Source organism: Stegostoma tigrinum, chromosome 20 (genome assembly GCF_030684315.1).
Source record: "Stegostoma tigrinum isolate sSteTig4 chromosome 20, sSteTig4.hap1, whole genome shotgun sequence".
Lineage (NCBI taxonomy): Eukaryota > Metazoa > Chordata > Chondrichthyes > Orectolobiformes > Stegostomatidae > Stegostoma > Stegostoma tigrinum.
In genome coordinates, this window is record NC_081373.1 from 43170081 (window position 1) to 43188455 (window position 18375).

General features: G+C 40.2%; 1 protein-coding gene across 4 annotated transcripts in view; it reads left to right on the forward strand.

Moving 5' to 3' along the window:
- The window catches only part of plce1 (phospholipase C, epsilon 1), a 363575-nt gene that overhangs the window by 272861 nt on the left and 72339 nt on the right, over nt 1-18375 (forward strand). For all 4 annotated transcript variants that reach the window (XM_048551434.2, XM_048551435.2, XM_048551438.2 and 1 more), the window contains 7 exons: nt 3426-4107; nt 8013-8195; nt 8291-8408; nt 11663-11822; nt 14211-14333; nt 14539-14675; nt 16226-16458. In XM_048551434.2, coding sequence (XP_048407391.1) covers nt 3426-4107; nt 8013-8195; nt 8291-8408; nt 11663-11822; nt 14211-14333; nt 14539-14675; nt 16226-16458 — 1636 coding nt within the window. The remainder of the gene's footprint in view (nt 1-3425; nt 4108-8012; nt 8196-8290; nt 8409-11662; nt 11823-14210; nt 14334-14538; nt 14676-16225; nt 16459-18375) is intronic.

Below are 18375 nucleotides of genomic sequence, written 5' to 3' on the forward strand. Positions count from 1 at the left end.
CAGTAACTGTGCTTCAAAAGTATCAAAAGTACTTTGGCGATAGTTCATTCTGAGATGTCCTGAGGTCATGAAGGTTCCATATAAATTTTCAGTCTGTGCTTCTTTACAGAGGAAGGGAGAAGTTTTTAAAAATATCAGACTCAGACGTTGCAATAAAGCAGGCGTTTATTTGGTCCAACAATAAGATCACAAATAAATACTTTGAAAATGAAGGCATTGGCCTGCAAGGCTATTAGAATTAAACTATTCTAAACAAGCATTATTTAATGTCTCGCAGTACATCTGGCCAAATGATTGTGAATCATGTGCAGCTGGACACAAATTGAATCCAGGCTTTCAATAATGAGACCAGAGTGAAACATACCATACGTTTCAGAGGTTTTCTTTCAGTTCTGAAAGTTTTTCGTTTACTTGGCGTTTGAGAGTTCATCGTCCAGTACTTGTTTGCCTCCATTGACTGTCAATCTGACTGTTCATTCATTGAGATCCTAGTGGTCTTCTCTTTCTGTACTTTACCTTCTTCTATACTTTTATTCCTGAAGCGCACCAACTCGAGTGAAGAAAACTTCAGAATCGAATCGAGTGTTGTAAGTTGAACTTCTGCCTTGCTGCGCTGTCCACAAACAAACAACTAAAACTAACATAGATAACAAAGTGTGGAGCTGGATGAACACAGCAGGCCAAGCAGCATCTCAGGAGCACAAAAGCTGATGTTTCGGGCCTAGACCCTGCTCCTGAGATGCTGCTGGGCCTGCTGTGTTCATCCAGCCTCTCACTTTATTATCTTTGATTCTCCAGCATCTGCAGTTCCCATTATCTCTGATACAATTAAAACTAACACATTTGTGTGAAGTGATGTTGTCCAGACTTCTTTGATCTCTTGCCATGGTTTTCAATTTTGTGATGCTTCCATATCTGACAGCTGGTAGGACTCGGACGCCGTAACCTTGATTTTTTTAACTGCCTGCAGCTGATGAAAATGAAGAAGGAGAGATAGTAAAATAGTGGTGGAATTTTTAATTCTTCATTTACGTCACACTCCTGCCCCACCACCATTTCAATTCCCAGCTTTCAGGTGGGGCCATTGCTGAGTTTCCATAGAAACTGTCCCTGACACTGGTAATTAGTGTTGGGACTTCCTGGAGAGAAAGGAAAAAAAATTCCAGAACAGGGAATGCCCACTATTTTGTTCTCCCCCTCCGCAGTCTGTCTACAAGCCAGTGCAGAGAACCATCCACTGGGACCTGATTGAGAGCCGCCTTCCCGAAATCCAACTCTCGCTGCTTTTTAAGTGAGGAACTGATGGGGAAAATGGCGTTTTCTGCATGATCAGATCAGCTATGATCTTACTGCACACTGAAGCAGGGTCAAGGGGCTAAATAGCCTATTGCTGCCCCTATTTTGTATGTTCTGTCACTAGCTTCAGTATCAGATTAGTAGAAACTAAGAGATGGTGAAAAGGGGTGTTTGCTGTTTTGTTATTGCGTAGATTCAAGAATCTACACAGGCAGTCTACCTCCAAGATAGTTACATTATGTCTTGACATGTGACATTAAGGGTCCCGCCTCCCCTTCAATCAGGTTCACAGTGCAAGTGAAGCAGTGTAGTGTGTCCAGTCAGTCTGTTGTGCATGTGCAATGTAATAGTAACATTAGATATTTCACAATAAACTCTGTGATACTATAGCAATGTAGGTGGTTAGTGCTGTAAATAAACTTGCAGACATTTGCATCAACAAGAATCCAGTCTTTGTGCTAATATGTTATGTGAGTGAACATACAGCGCAGCTGTCAGATTATATCATTAACTTGCAGTAGTGTTTGACCCTAGAAACTATGTAACTTACACAAATTCTTGAGCCTCTTTGTCAGTCTTCCATGAGCCAGAGAATTCCCTTAGAAATTTTTGCTGTACTTATTTGGTGATGGTAATTGTATTACAGCTGACTTAAGAGTAGTGTTCAAAAGTACATGACACCTGGACAACTGAAGGGAAGGCCACAATCACCAGAGGCTAGTATGTCTCATTCTTCTGAATAATTTCCCTACTGAAACTGTTACCAACATTTCTAAAGTTGGAGAGCAGGAACGTGGTGTTGGAAACTTCCACTTCCAGCCCATCTGCTTATCCAATTGCCGTTGCTTGAGGTGGGTGGCAGGCCAACTCGGAACATTTCATGTCAGGTTCAGCATAGCATATCCAAAACAAGTCCTAATCCTGCAAGTGCATTTGCTGAGCTATGGTGGGCATATACAGAAAAGATCACTAATCTGTGAAGTGTGTGAGGAAAACCTGGTCCAAACTTGAATTAAATATTATTTTGTCATTGTGTTTCAATTAACGCCTGCCAGTTTGAGTGTGTTGTCAGCTGCATTCAGCAACCTTAACTAACTGATTCTGCACAGTCCTGAAGGTGACATTTTATACAAAGCTTGCTTGTTCCTAGATGTCATTTTCAGAGAGGGAGATCGGAGAATCTCACATGTGTTCCAGCGCTGAAGAAGGCCATTCGGCCCTTCAAGTCAGCACTGGCTTTTTAAATACGCATCATTACCTCATGCCAATCTGCTTCTCTCCCCATATCACTGCACACCATTTCTGTCCAATTAATCATCCCATGCCCTCATAAACTTTTCAATTAAATCTGCCTCCATCACATTCCTAAAAAGTGCACTCTGTACCCTAAATATATGCACTATTTAAAAAGAATTCTCACCTCGCATTTATTTCTTTTGCTTCAAATCTGTGCTGTCTTGTTCTTGATCCTTTTACAAGTGGAAACAGTTTCCTCCTATCTTCTCTAGTCAGTCCCCTCGTGATTTTGAAAACCTCCATCAGATTTCCTCTTGGCTGCATTCTGTCCCACGAGAACAGCCCTAACATTGTCAATCTCTCCTCATAGCTGAAATTTCTCATCCCTGGATCCATCTTCATTAATCGCTTTTGCGTGCACTCCAACGCTTTCACACCTTTGCGATAATGTGACAGAACTGTACACAGTATAGTAGCTCAGGGCTAATAAGTGTCTTTTACAGTTGTCTAAGCTCTTGTGATGGTGTTCAGTGTGGCATCCTGTCAACCTTACTAGTTAAGAGAAAATAGTTTCTTAAATAATAAATCAAATTAGGCTGATCTCAAGTAAATATTTAATATTGCTTCTTTATACCATTGCACTTTTACACTGCATCTCTATGTAAACTAATTATGAAATTCAAAGTGTTGTTTATTAAATGACTACTTTGTGTGCTGCAGGAAAATGAATGTGGAATGTGCTGGTGCTATGTGTTTGGATCCTGGACATGGAGTAGTGCTTGTATCTAAAATCCACAGTTCATTGACTCCATTCCCAGCTGCCGGAACTAGTGAGATGGAAATTAGAGGGGAAAATGTCACTGTACAACTCATGTCTCTTCTTAATTGTGCAGGTTCATTGTTGGAGATCTGTCGGACTCAGAAAGTGATTCCTTTGAACAGCCCAGTGAGTTGGATCTGAGTGGGGCAGAGGATCAGCAAAAGGCATTCTGTCACGAGACGGAACTCATTCCTTGGTATGTGCTGTCCATCAGAGCTGACATCCATCAGTTTCTACTACAAGGGGCAACAGTCATACATTATGATCAGGAGGCTCACCTCTCGGCGCGCTGTTTTTTCAAACTGCAACCCGACAACTGTACTCTCACCTGGTCAAAACCACCTACTGCCAGCCCAGCCAATGCTAAGGTCAAAAACCTGATGTTGGGTAACAGTGTGGACCTTGGTAACAGCAAATTCCAGCCATATGGACACATAGCGCTAAATGGACTCGTGGAAGGTTTTTTGGACATGTCTGCAGTGAAGGCTGTCTATATGGGACATACAGGAGTTGATCTGAATGCTGTATGCATTCAGAATAAACTTTGCCATATGACTCTAGAGGACAATTGTGTGACGCTGCTCTATGGGGTCCATACAACTGATAACCGATTGTTACACTTTGTGGCTCCCAAGTACACTGCTAAGATGGTGCATGATGGATTGCAGGAATTAATGACAGCTATCCGAAAGATGAAGAAGTTTCCCGATCAGAGACTGCAGTGGTTAAGGAAGCAGTACGTCAGCTTATATCAGGTAAGTGCACATGAGTCATGTGTCAAATCTTTAGATCAATGTCAAACACAATTAGAAAACTCCTATTGGTGATAGAAATGAGCAAACATTTAGCATGTTCACAAAATGTTGGTGTTAGCCTGTTTACCTTAAATAGATTTTAAAAAATGTTCATACAAAGATCATTTGTTCCTTAATATTGGCAGTGTCATCTTGCATTCACACATGCAAATTCTAAACTTTGGTGAGGCCAAAGTATCTATTTTTATGAACAAGTTTTCACATTTATTTATTTTTGATGTATCAAGTGTATAAAATGAAGTAAACTTCTCGCCACCAAAAATGTTGAGCTTAGCTGCAGTCATGCTCAATCTTTCAATAGAACAGTTTAATGTTTCAAGGTGAACGAATTTAGAAAATAAAGAAATCTTCTGAAGAGGGTGACATCAGAATCTTCATAATTTCCTTTATGATCCTTTGCTGTGAATTTTCAGAAGTTCTTTGCTATGTTGTGGAGATTCAAAGTACTGATAGGAATAGAGAGATTTGACTATTATATATAACTGGTAAAGCATTGGTAATTTTAACACACGAGTACTGGGTTTTCGACCCATTGGGACTAACTGAAAAGGAACAAAAACAAAAATTGCTGGAAAAGCTCAGCAGGCCTGGCAGTATCTGTGGAGAGAAGTCAGAGTTAGCGTTTCTGATTGAGTGACCCTTCCTCAGAACTGAAAAGGAGCTCCTTTACAAGTGGTTGAAGTAGTTAATGGATAAAAGGATATTGGAAACTGGTTAGTCATTTGTTAAGAGAAGAGAATAAAAGGGTAAGACAGCTAGGTTACAATTAGAAGAGAGGTATTAAATAGGGCTGCTGAGGGACCCGTGCTTGTTCTTCTAATTATGTAGTCAAAGGGTGGTGGATCTCCCTTGCACGATGACAGTGGATGCTGGATCAGTTGTTAATTTTAAATCTGAGATGGATCATTTTTTTGTTACACAAAGGTATTAAGGGATTTGGGCTGAATTAGGCCACAGATCAGCCATAATCTCAGTGAATAGTGATACCGGCTTAAGGGGCTGTTCCTATATGTAAATACCCCGACTGATAAAAATGTTAATTATTAGTTAAGTTGTTAATTTCAATCAATTCCAACACCAAGTTGTTAATTCCAATGGCCCAATAAGGAAAGATCAATGAACTTGGAGGAGCTTGCAAAAGTATTATAGAGAGACGACAAGAAGCTTTTCCTCTGGATTGATGAGAAGCAAATTAAATCTGTCCTGTGTCAAAGACAAATTACTGAACAAAGGGATCAAAATGGGAGCCACAAATGCTCAATGGGTGACTTAGATGTCATCAAAGAGACTACTCATGAATTTAGCCCAAGTCTACCTCAACTGTTGTTCTGGCCAGGCCATGTTTGGAGTAATGGTCAGGGTACTATAGCATTATAAAGTTAATGCCCTAGATATGATGTAGAGAAGGCGAATAATTTTTGAGGAGGGAACAATGAAAAGTTGCTTATTATAGAAAAACCTCTTCAAAATGAAGCAGCATGCAGTGAACTTGAGAGTTATTTAAGATGCTGTAGGATAAGTAAAGTTCTTGTGTTAAACTATTATAGTGAGGGTTTAAGTGGTTTTGTACTTTTTTTTGTCTGCTACTGTTGTTCCTCCCATGGTTTATTCCTTTGTTTTTCATGGGGTGTGGGCACCGTTGGCATTTGTTGCCCATCCCTAGTTGCCCTCAAACTGAGTGGCCTCCTGACATATTAAACAGGACATTTAAGAGTCCCCCAAGTTGCTTGGGTCTGGAGTTGCATGTAGACCAGTCCGGGTGAGGATGGCCGATTTCTTTGCTGACAGGTCATTAGTGAAATCAGGGTTTTTAATGATGGTCGATTACTAGGTTAATGGCCATCATTCATGAGCCTAGCTAGAGATTCCAGGTTTATTCATTGAGTTTAATTCCTCTCCCTACTGTTGTGGCCTTTGAACCTGTATCCCCTGAAGATTTACCTGGGACATTACCACTACATTATAATGATGTACTTGCGGTTTGGAGTTTGAAAGAGAGAAGTTTTCCTGTTTAAACAAAATTGTATCAGTGCAAGAGTTGTTGATGTTGGGGCATGGAAGTTTCTCCAGTTTCTAAATTCAACTCCCTGCATCAAGTACTCCCTGATGTAAAAGAATGTCTGCTCTACTTGGGGTCAGCATGGAGGTCCAATCCAAAATTACAAGAACAGCCTTTGCAGCAGCAATGTGATACTTTGTCCATTTACTACACTAGCCATCTACTGGCCTTGTAAGAGTCACAATTCATGTTAGTCCTATGATGTAGTTGGTCCAAAATTCAAAACGTGATTGAAGCTACGCTGACCAAATTTCTTGAGAAAGATTGTAGATAAAATGTCAAATCTCATATGGGAAAATATGGATTGAGCATTCAGATGAGGCTTTCTTTCCCACAGTTCAGGTTGGAGTTGAACCAAGACCCCACAATGTCCGGAATGTTACACATTACAGCGAATAGAGATTTCTGTGGCAGTTCTTCCACTGTTTCCACAAGTCAAATTGTCATTTAATGTATTTGTAACAGGGGTTCAATATTACAATTGCATGACCTCATCTTAGAACGGGTCCAACATAAAAGTGCTGTAATATTCAAAGATTTGAGTATGTATCTTAAGTAACCAACTCAGCTGTATATATGATTGAGATTTAAATGTGTGGGATATTTGATGTAGTCACCTTTTTTATTTAAAGTACCTTTCCAAAAATTAGACTAGAATTAATATATTTTTAAGAGGGGTATGTTTTCTCCCAGATAAAGGCAATATACTGTTGGATGTAAGAACAAAGCAGAAAGAGCTGGAGAAACTCCACAGGTCTGGCAGCATCTGTGAAGAGATAAACAGAAATAACATCTCAAGTCCAGTTAGAATCCTCTTCAGAGTATAATTTTGCCAGACTTAATCATGAAAGGATAGCAGGATTATGATAGCTGTGGTAATATAAGAGTTTAGTCTTCTAATCTAACCTAAGCACGGGATCACTTTAATAACAATTTTTCTTCAAGTACAGACATTCCAAATTCCACTCCATGTCACATTGAGATGACATAATATACAATTCACTTAAAGATCTGTAAGATGGGAAGACAGACGAAATTATTTACAGAAGAAAATATGCACATAAAACCACCAGAAGCTTTTGGTGCTAAGCTGTTGGAAAATTGTCAATGTATTTATTCACTTAATGTGGGATTTCAAATTAAATCAGTAAAAAGTCAAACTGTTTCAGTGTTTCACATCGTTGGATGAAGACCTAATCAAGGAAGCTAGTGTCTGAAAAGATTAGCTGACACCGTGAGAGAAACTCCTCCAACTGGATATAAAGGACTGTTCTTGGGAGAACTAGGCAATGTTTTAGTGGTTATCTGAAGTGCTAAGTCCACGTAATCAAAGGTAATGAGTACTTATTCGTGACTGCCCTGATGTTTCACAAGAAACTATCATGTAACTTGGACGTCATGTGACTAACTATTACATTGTATAGACTAAACCTGTTAGACTTCATGTGGGGATCTTTCCCAGGTTGGTGTTGGCAACTTAACTAACACCAATAAACATAATTAGTGGCAGTGAACCTACTTAATACACTGCGGATGGATCAAATGGACATGACCAAACCATATTTGGTCTTTACCTGCAGAATTGCTAAGTGTGTCAACGGTGTGAACATTGAATTTGAAGGGAGACCTAGATGTGTACATGAGGGATAAAGACTAGAGGGATGTGGTGCTTAGGTGAGGTGAAGTGGGATGAGTCTTATGAGCGGCATACACCCCTGCATAAACCTTTTGGACCCAATACCTAGTCCCCATGCTGTAAAATTTGATGTAATTGTTCCACATACAGGAAGAAGGCAAGTTTGAAGGACCAACCCTGGCTCAGGTTATTGAGCTGTTTGGAGGTAGGCGATGGATCACGAGAAACACAGCTACAGCAACTTTGAACAGAAACACTGAAAAATCCAACCTGCAGCGTAACAACACATTGGGAATGAGCACGGCCAAAAAGATAAAGAAATCGCTGATCAGGGTAAGAGACGGTGCTGCTTGAAGTCCTCATCAGTGTGTTTCTGCTGGAGGATCAATTGACTTCAACAGTGAAGCTTACATTTTTGTTCTGCGTAGGGAGAAAGCGGGGACATCACTGATGAGGAGACTTGTGCACGTAAGAGCCGAAGCTGCAAAGAATCCCGAGCCAGGAGTGGTTCTGACCCTGCAGACTTTGATGAACAAGAAGAATCAGGTACCTAATATCTATTGTTACTATCTGTTGTGTATTGCACTGAGGAGTGCTTACCGTGTGGATTGAAAGCAGAAAGCAGAACTAACTTTATTTGCACCTCCACTTCTTTTCACTTCAAAAGAAACAACCTCTACATTAAACTGTAAAACAGTAGGGGATGTAGTGTCCCAGAATACAGCATGACTAACCTAATTTCAACAAAGCCTGAAATTTAATAGGTTGAGTTGTGCAGTTGTTTTTACTGGAATCCCAACTGAAACATATATGACTGATACAACCAGTATAATTTAAATGTAAAACCGATGTTTTTCCTTAACACCAGAATGCATTTAATAACATGATCGTTGGACATTAAGTTCTAAAGAAGAACAACTGATTTCTGCTTTCTTCAGCATGCTTACAGTTCTCTATCTGGCTTCTTTCTTTGACATTCTGGGTCTTTCCTTTCGGTTCCATTCGCTTGACTCTGCTCACCTAACATCTCTGCCTGTATCAAACCTGAACGTGAACTTTGACAACCATCTCCACTTAATGGTTGAGATTGTAGCATTGATTGATTTGTCTTGACCGAAGTTTTACTTCTTTTATTAATTACTTTAGATCTGTGCCCACTTATTCTCAATGCACGGTGCCAGATGAAAGGTCATTGCAGAAAGTTAAACCTCATGATGTAGGGGTAATGTATTGGCATGGTAGACAGGAACGTAGACGTCAGAGATGGATCATTTTCTGGTTTGCAAAGTGAAATGACTGATGTACCACAAACAATCAGTACTGGGTCTTCTGCTCTTTACAATTTATACAAATCAACTGGATGATTGAATTGATTGCAAAATTTTTTGATGACACAATGATAGGCTGAAAGGTTGTGAAGAGTATACAAGGAGGCTAGAAAGGGATGTGAATATGTTAAGTGAGGAAAGATCTGACAAATGGAGTATAACGTGGGAAAGTGGGAAATTGTCCATTTTGACAAAGAATAAAAAGTATTATCTAAACACTGAGAGGATGCAAAGGGATCCTGGAGCATGAGTTACAAGGTCTTTGTATGCAGGCAAAGTAATTAGGAAAGCTAATAGAATGTTGTTTACTGTGAGGGGAACTGGAGACACAAATAGTGACAGTATGCTTCAGTTATATAGGTCAGACCACGTCTAGGATACTGTGTACTGTACTGTTCCCCTCATTTTAGGAAGCCTGTAGATGCATTGGAAACGGTTCAGAGAAAATTTGTTAAATTAGTATCTGAAATGGACAGGTTGTTTAATGAAGAATGATTGGACAAGCCAGGTCGGATTTCAAAAGATTAAGAGGCAACTTGCTTGAAACTAAGATTCTGAGAGGTCTTGTCAGGGTATATGTGAAAAAAAACATGTTTCATCTTGTGGGAGAATCTAAATCTAGGAGTCACTATTTAAAAATAAGCTGTCGTATATTTTAGGCAGAAATAAGGAGCTGAAGTTAGACGAGGGAGATGAGTAACCAGAATTTCACGCAGTGTTCTAGAAGTAGACTAACCAATGTCTTGTACAGTCGCAACATGACCACCCAACTCCTATGTTCAATGTTCTGGCCAATGAAGGCAAGTGTGCTAGATGCCTTCTTTACCACCCTGTCTACTCGCAACTCCACTTTCGAGAAACTATGCACCCAGCACCCTTAGGGCTCTTAGTTTGGCAACAGTCCCCAGGACCCTACCACTAACTGTGTAAGTCCTGCCCTGGTTTGCCTTATCAAAATGCCACACCTCACATTTATCTAAATTAAACTCCATCTGCCACTCCTCAGCCCATTGGTCCTGTTTGACCTCTTCTGCAGCATGCAAAACTGTCCCTAATTAATATTGCCACAACTCCTCCTTTTTCTCCCTCTTCTATCTTTCCTTAAAGGTTTACATCCAGGGATATTTAATACACACAGGCCTTGAGCCAGGTTCCTCCACTGCACCTGGAACTCACCAATCTTATTTAACATGCCTAATGTACATATATTGCATAGAAACTGATTTAGATGCTAAGTTTTTTATTCATTCCTGGCATGAGGGCATCACTTACTGGGCCAGCATTTATTACCCATCCCTAATTGCCCCAGACAGCAATTCAGGTTCAGCCGTATTGCTGTGGGTCTGGAGTCATGTGCAGGCCAAGCCAGGTAAAGGTGGCAGTTAAATTCCCAGAAGGGCATTACTGAACCAGATGGGTTTTATCTGACAATCGGCAATAGGTTCATGGTCATCATCAGACTCTTAATTTCAGATACTTTATTGAATTCAAATTCCACCATCTGCCGTGGCGGGACTCGAACCCGGACCCCCAGACGTTACCTGGGTCTCTGGATTAACAGTTCAGCAATAATACCACTAGACCATTGCCTCCCCCCATCGCTATTACTTACCATCTGACCCTGACCCTTACTATTTGCTACCTGAGTGTGGTTTATTTCTCTCAGTATTCGGAGTACCTGGCTATTCCTTCTCAATATTTTCTTCTGGTTCCTACAAACCTTCTCAGTTCGTTACAAGCCCCCTCAACAGCACCAGGAAAACCCACCACGAGGGAAGTCAGTCCTACCTCTGTTCAGGTACAAACCATTCATCTTGCACATGCGCTATCTTTCAGCAAAGCTGCTTCCAAAACTCTAAACTCCATCCTCCTGCACCATCTTTCCGTCCATGCATTCGTCTGTCTTACTTTCCTATTTCTAAAACCATTTGCACTTGGCTCTGTGAAAATCTTGAGAGAACCATATCTGATATTCTGCTTGCTACTTTAATGCTGAGCTCTATAAATTCTAACTACAAGATCACGTTCCTCTTTCTATCTGTGTCTTGGTACTGGTATGGAACACAACTGCTAGCTGTTAACACACAGCTCCCTCAAGGCTGCTGTAAACCATGAGGTGAGCAGCTTGTTGTAGATTGTGGGTAATTCTGTAGAAGAAGAGAAAATTGTGAAGCTTAAATCGAAGAGAAACATGGAAATTACTGCTGAGCTTTCCACCTAGCAGATGCTCCTGAGAAGACTTCTTTGCAATCTCTTAAAAACTTTCTTCTGGTTTGCCGTTCCAAATGGTGGTTTTTAATGGGAGCAGACACTAAATTCATACAGAGAATGAAGAAACACTTGCGTTTCCAAAGAGGACTCGCAACATTTTGTAATGTCGTAACATTAAAATTTTGGGAGAGAGAAACCAATGATGAGAGTCATAAAACAATGTGCGTTACATTTCTAATCAAGCTATTTTGGACTTTTCAGATTTGAGCATCACCATGGGGTCTCCTAGCTCCTGTACGCTCCCTACAAGAGCTCGTTCTCTCACCACCCCATGTTCCACCACGTTGGGCCCTCCAACATCGACTCCAGTCAGACCTGCCTCCTCTCCAGTCCTGTCAACTGTCAGCAAGGCTAAACCTGGGTGAGAGAAAAGTAAATCATCTCCACTAATCTCTCTGCATTGTCCTATTAATATGACACACTGTAATAAGAGAGACTGCATGGTTTGTGTGTAAAAAGACAACTGTAAAAATGCAGAGAAAGCCAAAGAAATCCAAAACAGTTCTGTTGCAAAACCATTAGTTGCTTTTTATTCATTATGTAAATGATGAGAAGCTCCCATTATGAGTGGCGTCTCGGATTTTTGAAAATGGGGGCAACTGAGGCAAGGAGAAGATTCCAGCTGAGATTTTGAAATTATGGGAGGTTTTTGACAAGGCGAACAGGAAACAATGTCTGCTTTGTTCAGAGTTTCAGCGATGAAGGGTCATTGATGTACATTGCAAAGAACAGTGAGGGGTTGGGAGAAATTGCCTGATGTTGAGAATTATTAAAGAATAGTATTCTTTGCCACAGGGAATTGTCTGCAGACCAAGACCTTATCTTTTAATGAGAAAACAGATAAACATTTGAAACTGAATATCGTAGAGGGCCTCAAATGGAAGACTCTATCAAGATATGATTAAACTAATGGATGCCTTCTGTGTTACAATCTTCTATAGTTAAATGATATTAATGTCTGACAATGGATAAGGGACTGCACGCGTTCTGCACCAGGCATAAACAAAACTCAATATCATCTGTATTTAATTTTATAAAGTTAAACAAAACGTCAATAATATTTACAAAATTGCCATGACTTGACATGTGGCAGCATGGTTATTAATATATCCAACGTAGTTATGTTCTGTTTTGACATTGGTGCTTATTAGGACTATATGAAAGGTCACCATGATCATCATCTTCAACCTAGCAGCTTCCTCAAAACAGCTGAAAGCTACAGTGGAACTTCTAGCTGCCATAATGCAGGGAGCTCCTTGTATGGTGAGGGAAACTACCAGACAAACCAAGTTTGACAAGAGCAAAGATCTGTTTGCTTTTGGGCTTTCTTTGCATTGCATTCCCTTTTCAAATCTAACATCAGCTCCAGAATAAACCAATAGAATTTTTTTTTTGAATACACAATAGCACAGGTAATTTCAAAACTTGATTAAAACACAAGGTGGAAGAAATCACAGATTAGGCAGGATCCATGGAGAGGGAAACAGAATAATGAAACATCGTTGAACTGAAACAGACTAGGAAAATGAGGAAATGCAATGGGTTTTTGAGCATATACAAATCATCTCTTTTTTTGTTATTTGGTCTCTCCTGGCTTCCTTTCTATAACAGACCTTCACATTTTTGTTCTTTGCTCTCTTCACATCTAGCTGCCTCTGTACTTCATAACAAAGTTATGAAGAAAACCTTGAAAGAAAAGCAGGCCTCATGTTGTCCTTCAGATGGAACACTGACAGTGCCAAGTCATGGTTACTGTTTGTCTCTGTAGGACTATTCATTAGGGTGAATACAGAGACAAGATAGACTTCAGTAAATCATTGGATTAAGTATACAGAAAATAAAACCATACTGCAGTAATGGAGTGTCAAAAAATGTCATCTCTGCTTTTCAAAAGATCTACTGCCTGAATGAGGAATGATCAACTGTCTATGAATTGCCTGTCCAGTGCAATGTTGCTGGCTAACTCTAACCCTTAGCTAATAAAATGTGAGGCCGGATGAACACAGCAGGCCCAGCAGCATCTCAGGAGCACAAAAGCTGACGTTTTGGGCCTAGACCCTTCATCAGAGAGGGGGATGGTGTGAGGGTTGAGGGTTCTGGGAACCCTCACCCCATCCTCCTCTCTGATGAAGGGTCTAGGCCCGAAACGTCAGCTTTTGTGCTCCTGAGATGCTGCTGGGCCTGCTTTGTTCATCCAGCCTCACATTTTATTATTTTGGATTCTCCAGCATCTGCAGTTCCCATTATCTCTAACCCTTAGCTGCCAGGTTACACTGACCAATGCAATTGCAATAAGTTTTTATTAACTTTGCACTATCCTATTATAGCATCCTTCACATATAGTGGAAAAATCCTGCAAACGTACCCTCTTCTTTGTGCAATGGGGAGTGTATCATAATAGGATAATAATGAGCAGGCCATTAAACTCTTGTTGTTTGATGACCTCGATGACATTAGCTGCAAAATTTTAACAATTAACATTTCACCAAATTTCATTCACAGAAGTGAAATCGAATTCTTATCCATTACAGATGACTTTACTGAAGTGAATTCTTTAAGGTCCTACTCAATATGGCTTTATGATAATTAACTGAAGGTGTATTTTATACCACTAATATGCTTTGAGGCTGATGTGCTGCATAGAGTCTAAATAATAAAAGTTTTATTCAGAGATGATCACTATTTGCTTCCTGTTGTCTTGGTTGTTCTAAGTTTGTTATGTAATGGTGTTTATTTGAACCTCTTATAGCACCAGAGGGAGTAATAGTTGGCATGGACGTGTGAAAGGAGGACTGAAAGGATTTCAGGATTTCATGGTATCCGACAGCAACATGAGTTTCATTGAGTTTGTTGAACTTTTCAAATCATTCAGGTAAATGTGATCACCTTATACTGCTGAGACTGAAATATTTTCACCTTTCTTACTTTGCTTATAAGGTGATAAATGTGATTAAACCAACACTGAAACTAGGTTTAAAACCCGACTGTTTGAAAAAGATACTTCTCTGAGTGGATTGTTAATTTGTGCTCAGTATATGCAGGCCAGGAACGCTCACTGTTTCTGTTTGTGAAATTAGCATACGAAGTCGGAAGGACTTGAAGGATCTCTTTGACATTCACTCTGTATCATGTAACCGTTCTGGCTTGGAATCCACTCCAGTGTACACGAACCTTACAATAGATGACAAGATCAGTGGGCTGCAGCCTGACCTAGGTCAGTGATCATGAGCAATGTTATTTTGATAAGTTAATTAATGCGTTTACGCAGCATTTGGAATTTGGAATGTTCAAGGGCCACAGGCTTTATGGATGAAGTGTTCAGAATCTTTGTTTTATAAAGACAGTAAATAATGAGTTAAATTCTACATCAGTGTGTTATCTGCATCTAAGACTGTTGTAACGAAGAATGTTGTAGGTCTTCCAGCTCTTATCCTTGTATGAGGTTTGCTAAACACTTCATTTTCAAGGAGATTTATTGTACATTAGAACCTATCGTCATTGGGAACCATAAAAACAAGTTTCACTGTTTAGCAGACACTGCCTTTGGGAAAATGATCTGACTGTTCCTTTCAAACTAATAGACCAGGCTCCCTCTCGGTGCTAACCACTTGGAGGATAAGTGCAGCATGCAGTGTACTGGTGAGTCATGAGGACCTAAAGCCTGAGCTCTGGCAGGCTGATCACACCAGGCAGACAACAGCTGACGTCAGCATCTCTGGTCACTGTGAAGGAATTCTGTTCTCCTGTTCTTTCCCCAGGGCCTGTTACCTTCCTCCTTTCCAAATATTTTACCTGTTCTTTTTTTTCTTAGAAAGCTGTTATTCTTCCAGCATGGTTCCTGATAGGATAGCTCAGACTCTGGCATTCCTTTTCAGAAAGGAAATTCTCTAACTAACCCCTTTCTTTTGAAACAAGCGCACATGAATGGAGAGCTGAATGTGTGCATGTGTGTGTGTGAGTTACACTCTGTGGAAACAGAAGAGAGGCAGCCACACAGGTAGTTGGTTAGGAAATATTGGACAGATAAAATCTATTCTAACTCCTCAGTAACAATTGAACTGAGATTTCCACTCAGACTGAACGTCTTGTCAGCTCCTTGATCTTCCGACTACATTCTTTGATTTCCTCTGACATCTCAGTGTCAACCCAACCTGACTATCTCTCCTCCTGACCACAATTACACCACGAGACCCAACAAAACCTGTTCTGACTACCTCTGGCACACTTACCCACTCACCCATTAATGCACTTGCTGCCCTCTCCATTTACTTTGTCCAACCTAGCCATTTACTTCATCCAGCCTACTGTTCCAAATGATGCAGTAACTTAAATGGTTACTGTTTGCAAGGACTTAATCTACTTAAACACCAGAGGAACTAACTCAGTGTAAGAGAAATTACATCAATTTATTTTAAAAATAAAAGTCCTCAGAACCGAAAGAATAATACGGTATGAGTAGATCACTATTTGTGTAATAACATCCCTGCCAATAATTATTCTGTAGCACTTATTTTTAAACCAATTTCAATTAGACCTATATCCTTCTCAGTTATTTGAAACGGTAATTATAGAGGGAATATTAATCAGGTTAATTGGATGAATTTATTTATACCTTAAGGAAGGAAGGTTGGAGAAATTAACAAGCATTGATTCTACTTAGTATTTGAATTCTTAACTAAAAAGTAATTAATCTGTATTTTTGGTGATCGACATTGAAAGATAATTGATGAAAAAAAAATTCATTTTCTTTTCTTTCTTGTCTAGACCTTTTGACAAGAAACGTGTCTGATCTTGGTCTGTTTATAAAAAGTCGACAGCAAATATCAGATAATCAGAGACAGATTTCTGATTACATTGCTGCAACCAGCATAGTGACCAACCGAGTGGAAATTGCATCCCTGGGAGAGAGTGGAATGGGGATCCTGCAACTAAATGACTTCCTGGTGAACTGTCAAGGGGAGAACCACACCTATGATGAAATCCTCAGCATTATCCAGGTTGGAGAGATTTATTGTTCTGGACATACCAAATGTTATGTTAGCGTTTGCTACAGAATAATTGGTGTTATAAGAGAAAAGAAATCTCACTGCCACTTCCTAGAACTAGGTGAGACTGTGCCTGGAGTGCTGTATCCAGCTTTGGTCATCTTACCTTTGGAAGGAATCACTGCTGTGCAAAAGAAAACTATTTGAACCTTCAGTCTGCATTGGTTTTTTGAATGCGTATCAAATTATCTGCCAATGCCTATTGAATGCCTCAATTGCCTCAGAAAGACTGCAGTGGGTAAAGAAGGCAGCCCACCACCACCTTCTCAAGGGCAACTACAGATAGGCAATAAATGCTGACCAGCCAATGATGCCTACATCCCACAAAAATGAATGGAAAAAACAAATTGAACCTGTCCCCACCATACTTCCAGGCTGCGCATTCCAGATCCAAACTATTTGCTGTGTGAATATGTTTCTTCAAAGGAGAAGGAAAAACCTTCAGGGGAAGCAATGAAGATTCAGAAAATTGATCCCTGAAATGGTGTAGGACAGTGTCCTGTGAGGAGAGATTGAGTGAACCGGGCCTACATTCCTAGAATTTAGATAAATGAAAGATGATCCCATTGAATTGTGTTAAATTCCTAAGGGCCGTAATAGGTTGATGGGAGAATATTTAGTGAGACGAGGAGAAATGCCTTTGTTCATAGAGTTGTGAACATTTGGAATTCTCTAACCCACAGAGCTTTGCTTGTGCAATTATTAAGTACGTTCAACCTGTAATATCTGCTCCGCATCCGTTGATGTGCAGTGATATCAATCTTCATTTACCATCTCGGGGTCAAAACCCTGGAACTTCTTTCCTGTACTTTTCTCATGGACTGCGGCTGTGAGATGCATATTACTTTCTCCAGGGTGATGAGCAGCTGTGTAGAACATTAGTTAGGCCACATTTGGAATATTGTGTGCAGTTCTGGTTGCCACGTCACCAGAATGATGTGAAGGCTTCGGAGAGGCTACAGAAATGGTTGATTCGGGAGGTTGCTTACGGGAGAGTAATTAGCTAGAGGAGAGATTGGACAAACTTGGTTTGTTTCCACTTGAAGTCAAAGGATGAGGTGTGACCTGACAGAACTTTACAAAGTAATGAGAGGCATGGATACAATGGGTAGTCGGAATCTATTTATTGGTTTGTGAGAGGCAAGTTTTTGTACATATAGTGTGGCAAGTGACTGGAATACGCTGCCGGAGGTTGAGGCAGATACAGTAGCAGTCTTTAAGAGGCATCTTGACAGGTACACAAATGGGTAGGCAACAGAAGGATATGGACCACGTGGGGCAAAAGCTTTTTAGTTTAGAAAGGCATCGTGTGTCGTGTTCAGACTTGGTGGGATGCAGGGCCTGTTCCTGTGCTGTACTGATCTTAGTTGTTTGTTCTGTACAACAGATGTGGAACAAATGCTGGCCTAGTCAGTGATGCCCATGTCCCATGGATGAATTAAACTATGAAGTTGATAGATTTTGAGGTACTGGGGAAATTATGGGATCTTTGGAAATTGGGGAGTTGGAGATGGGGGTAGAAGATCTGCAAAGTTTGGAAGGCTGAATGCCCTACTCCTACTCCAATTTGTTATTTTCTTAAAGATACCTCAGGAAAGTGAGTCAAACAGAATCTGTATTTGGATATTTGCCACTTTTTTGCTTAGTGTCAGACTGATCGTACTGACAAGTGTAAGGTGTGTATCCAGACTCCCGTGAATGTAAATGCACTGATTGCTCCATTAATAACTGTTATCCTCCCATAAATCTTAAAGTCACCTTGTGTCCATCTCCTGTTGGGTCACTTGTCTCTCTTACTCCATAAGATGCTTGCAGGGTTGCTGAATGGAAATCTTCTTTCACTTTCTCCTATTGGCAGCATCCAATGCT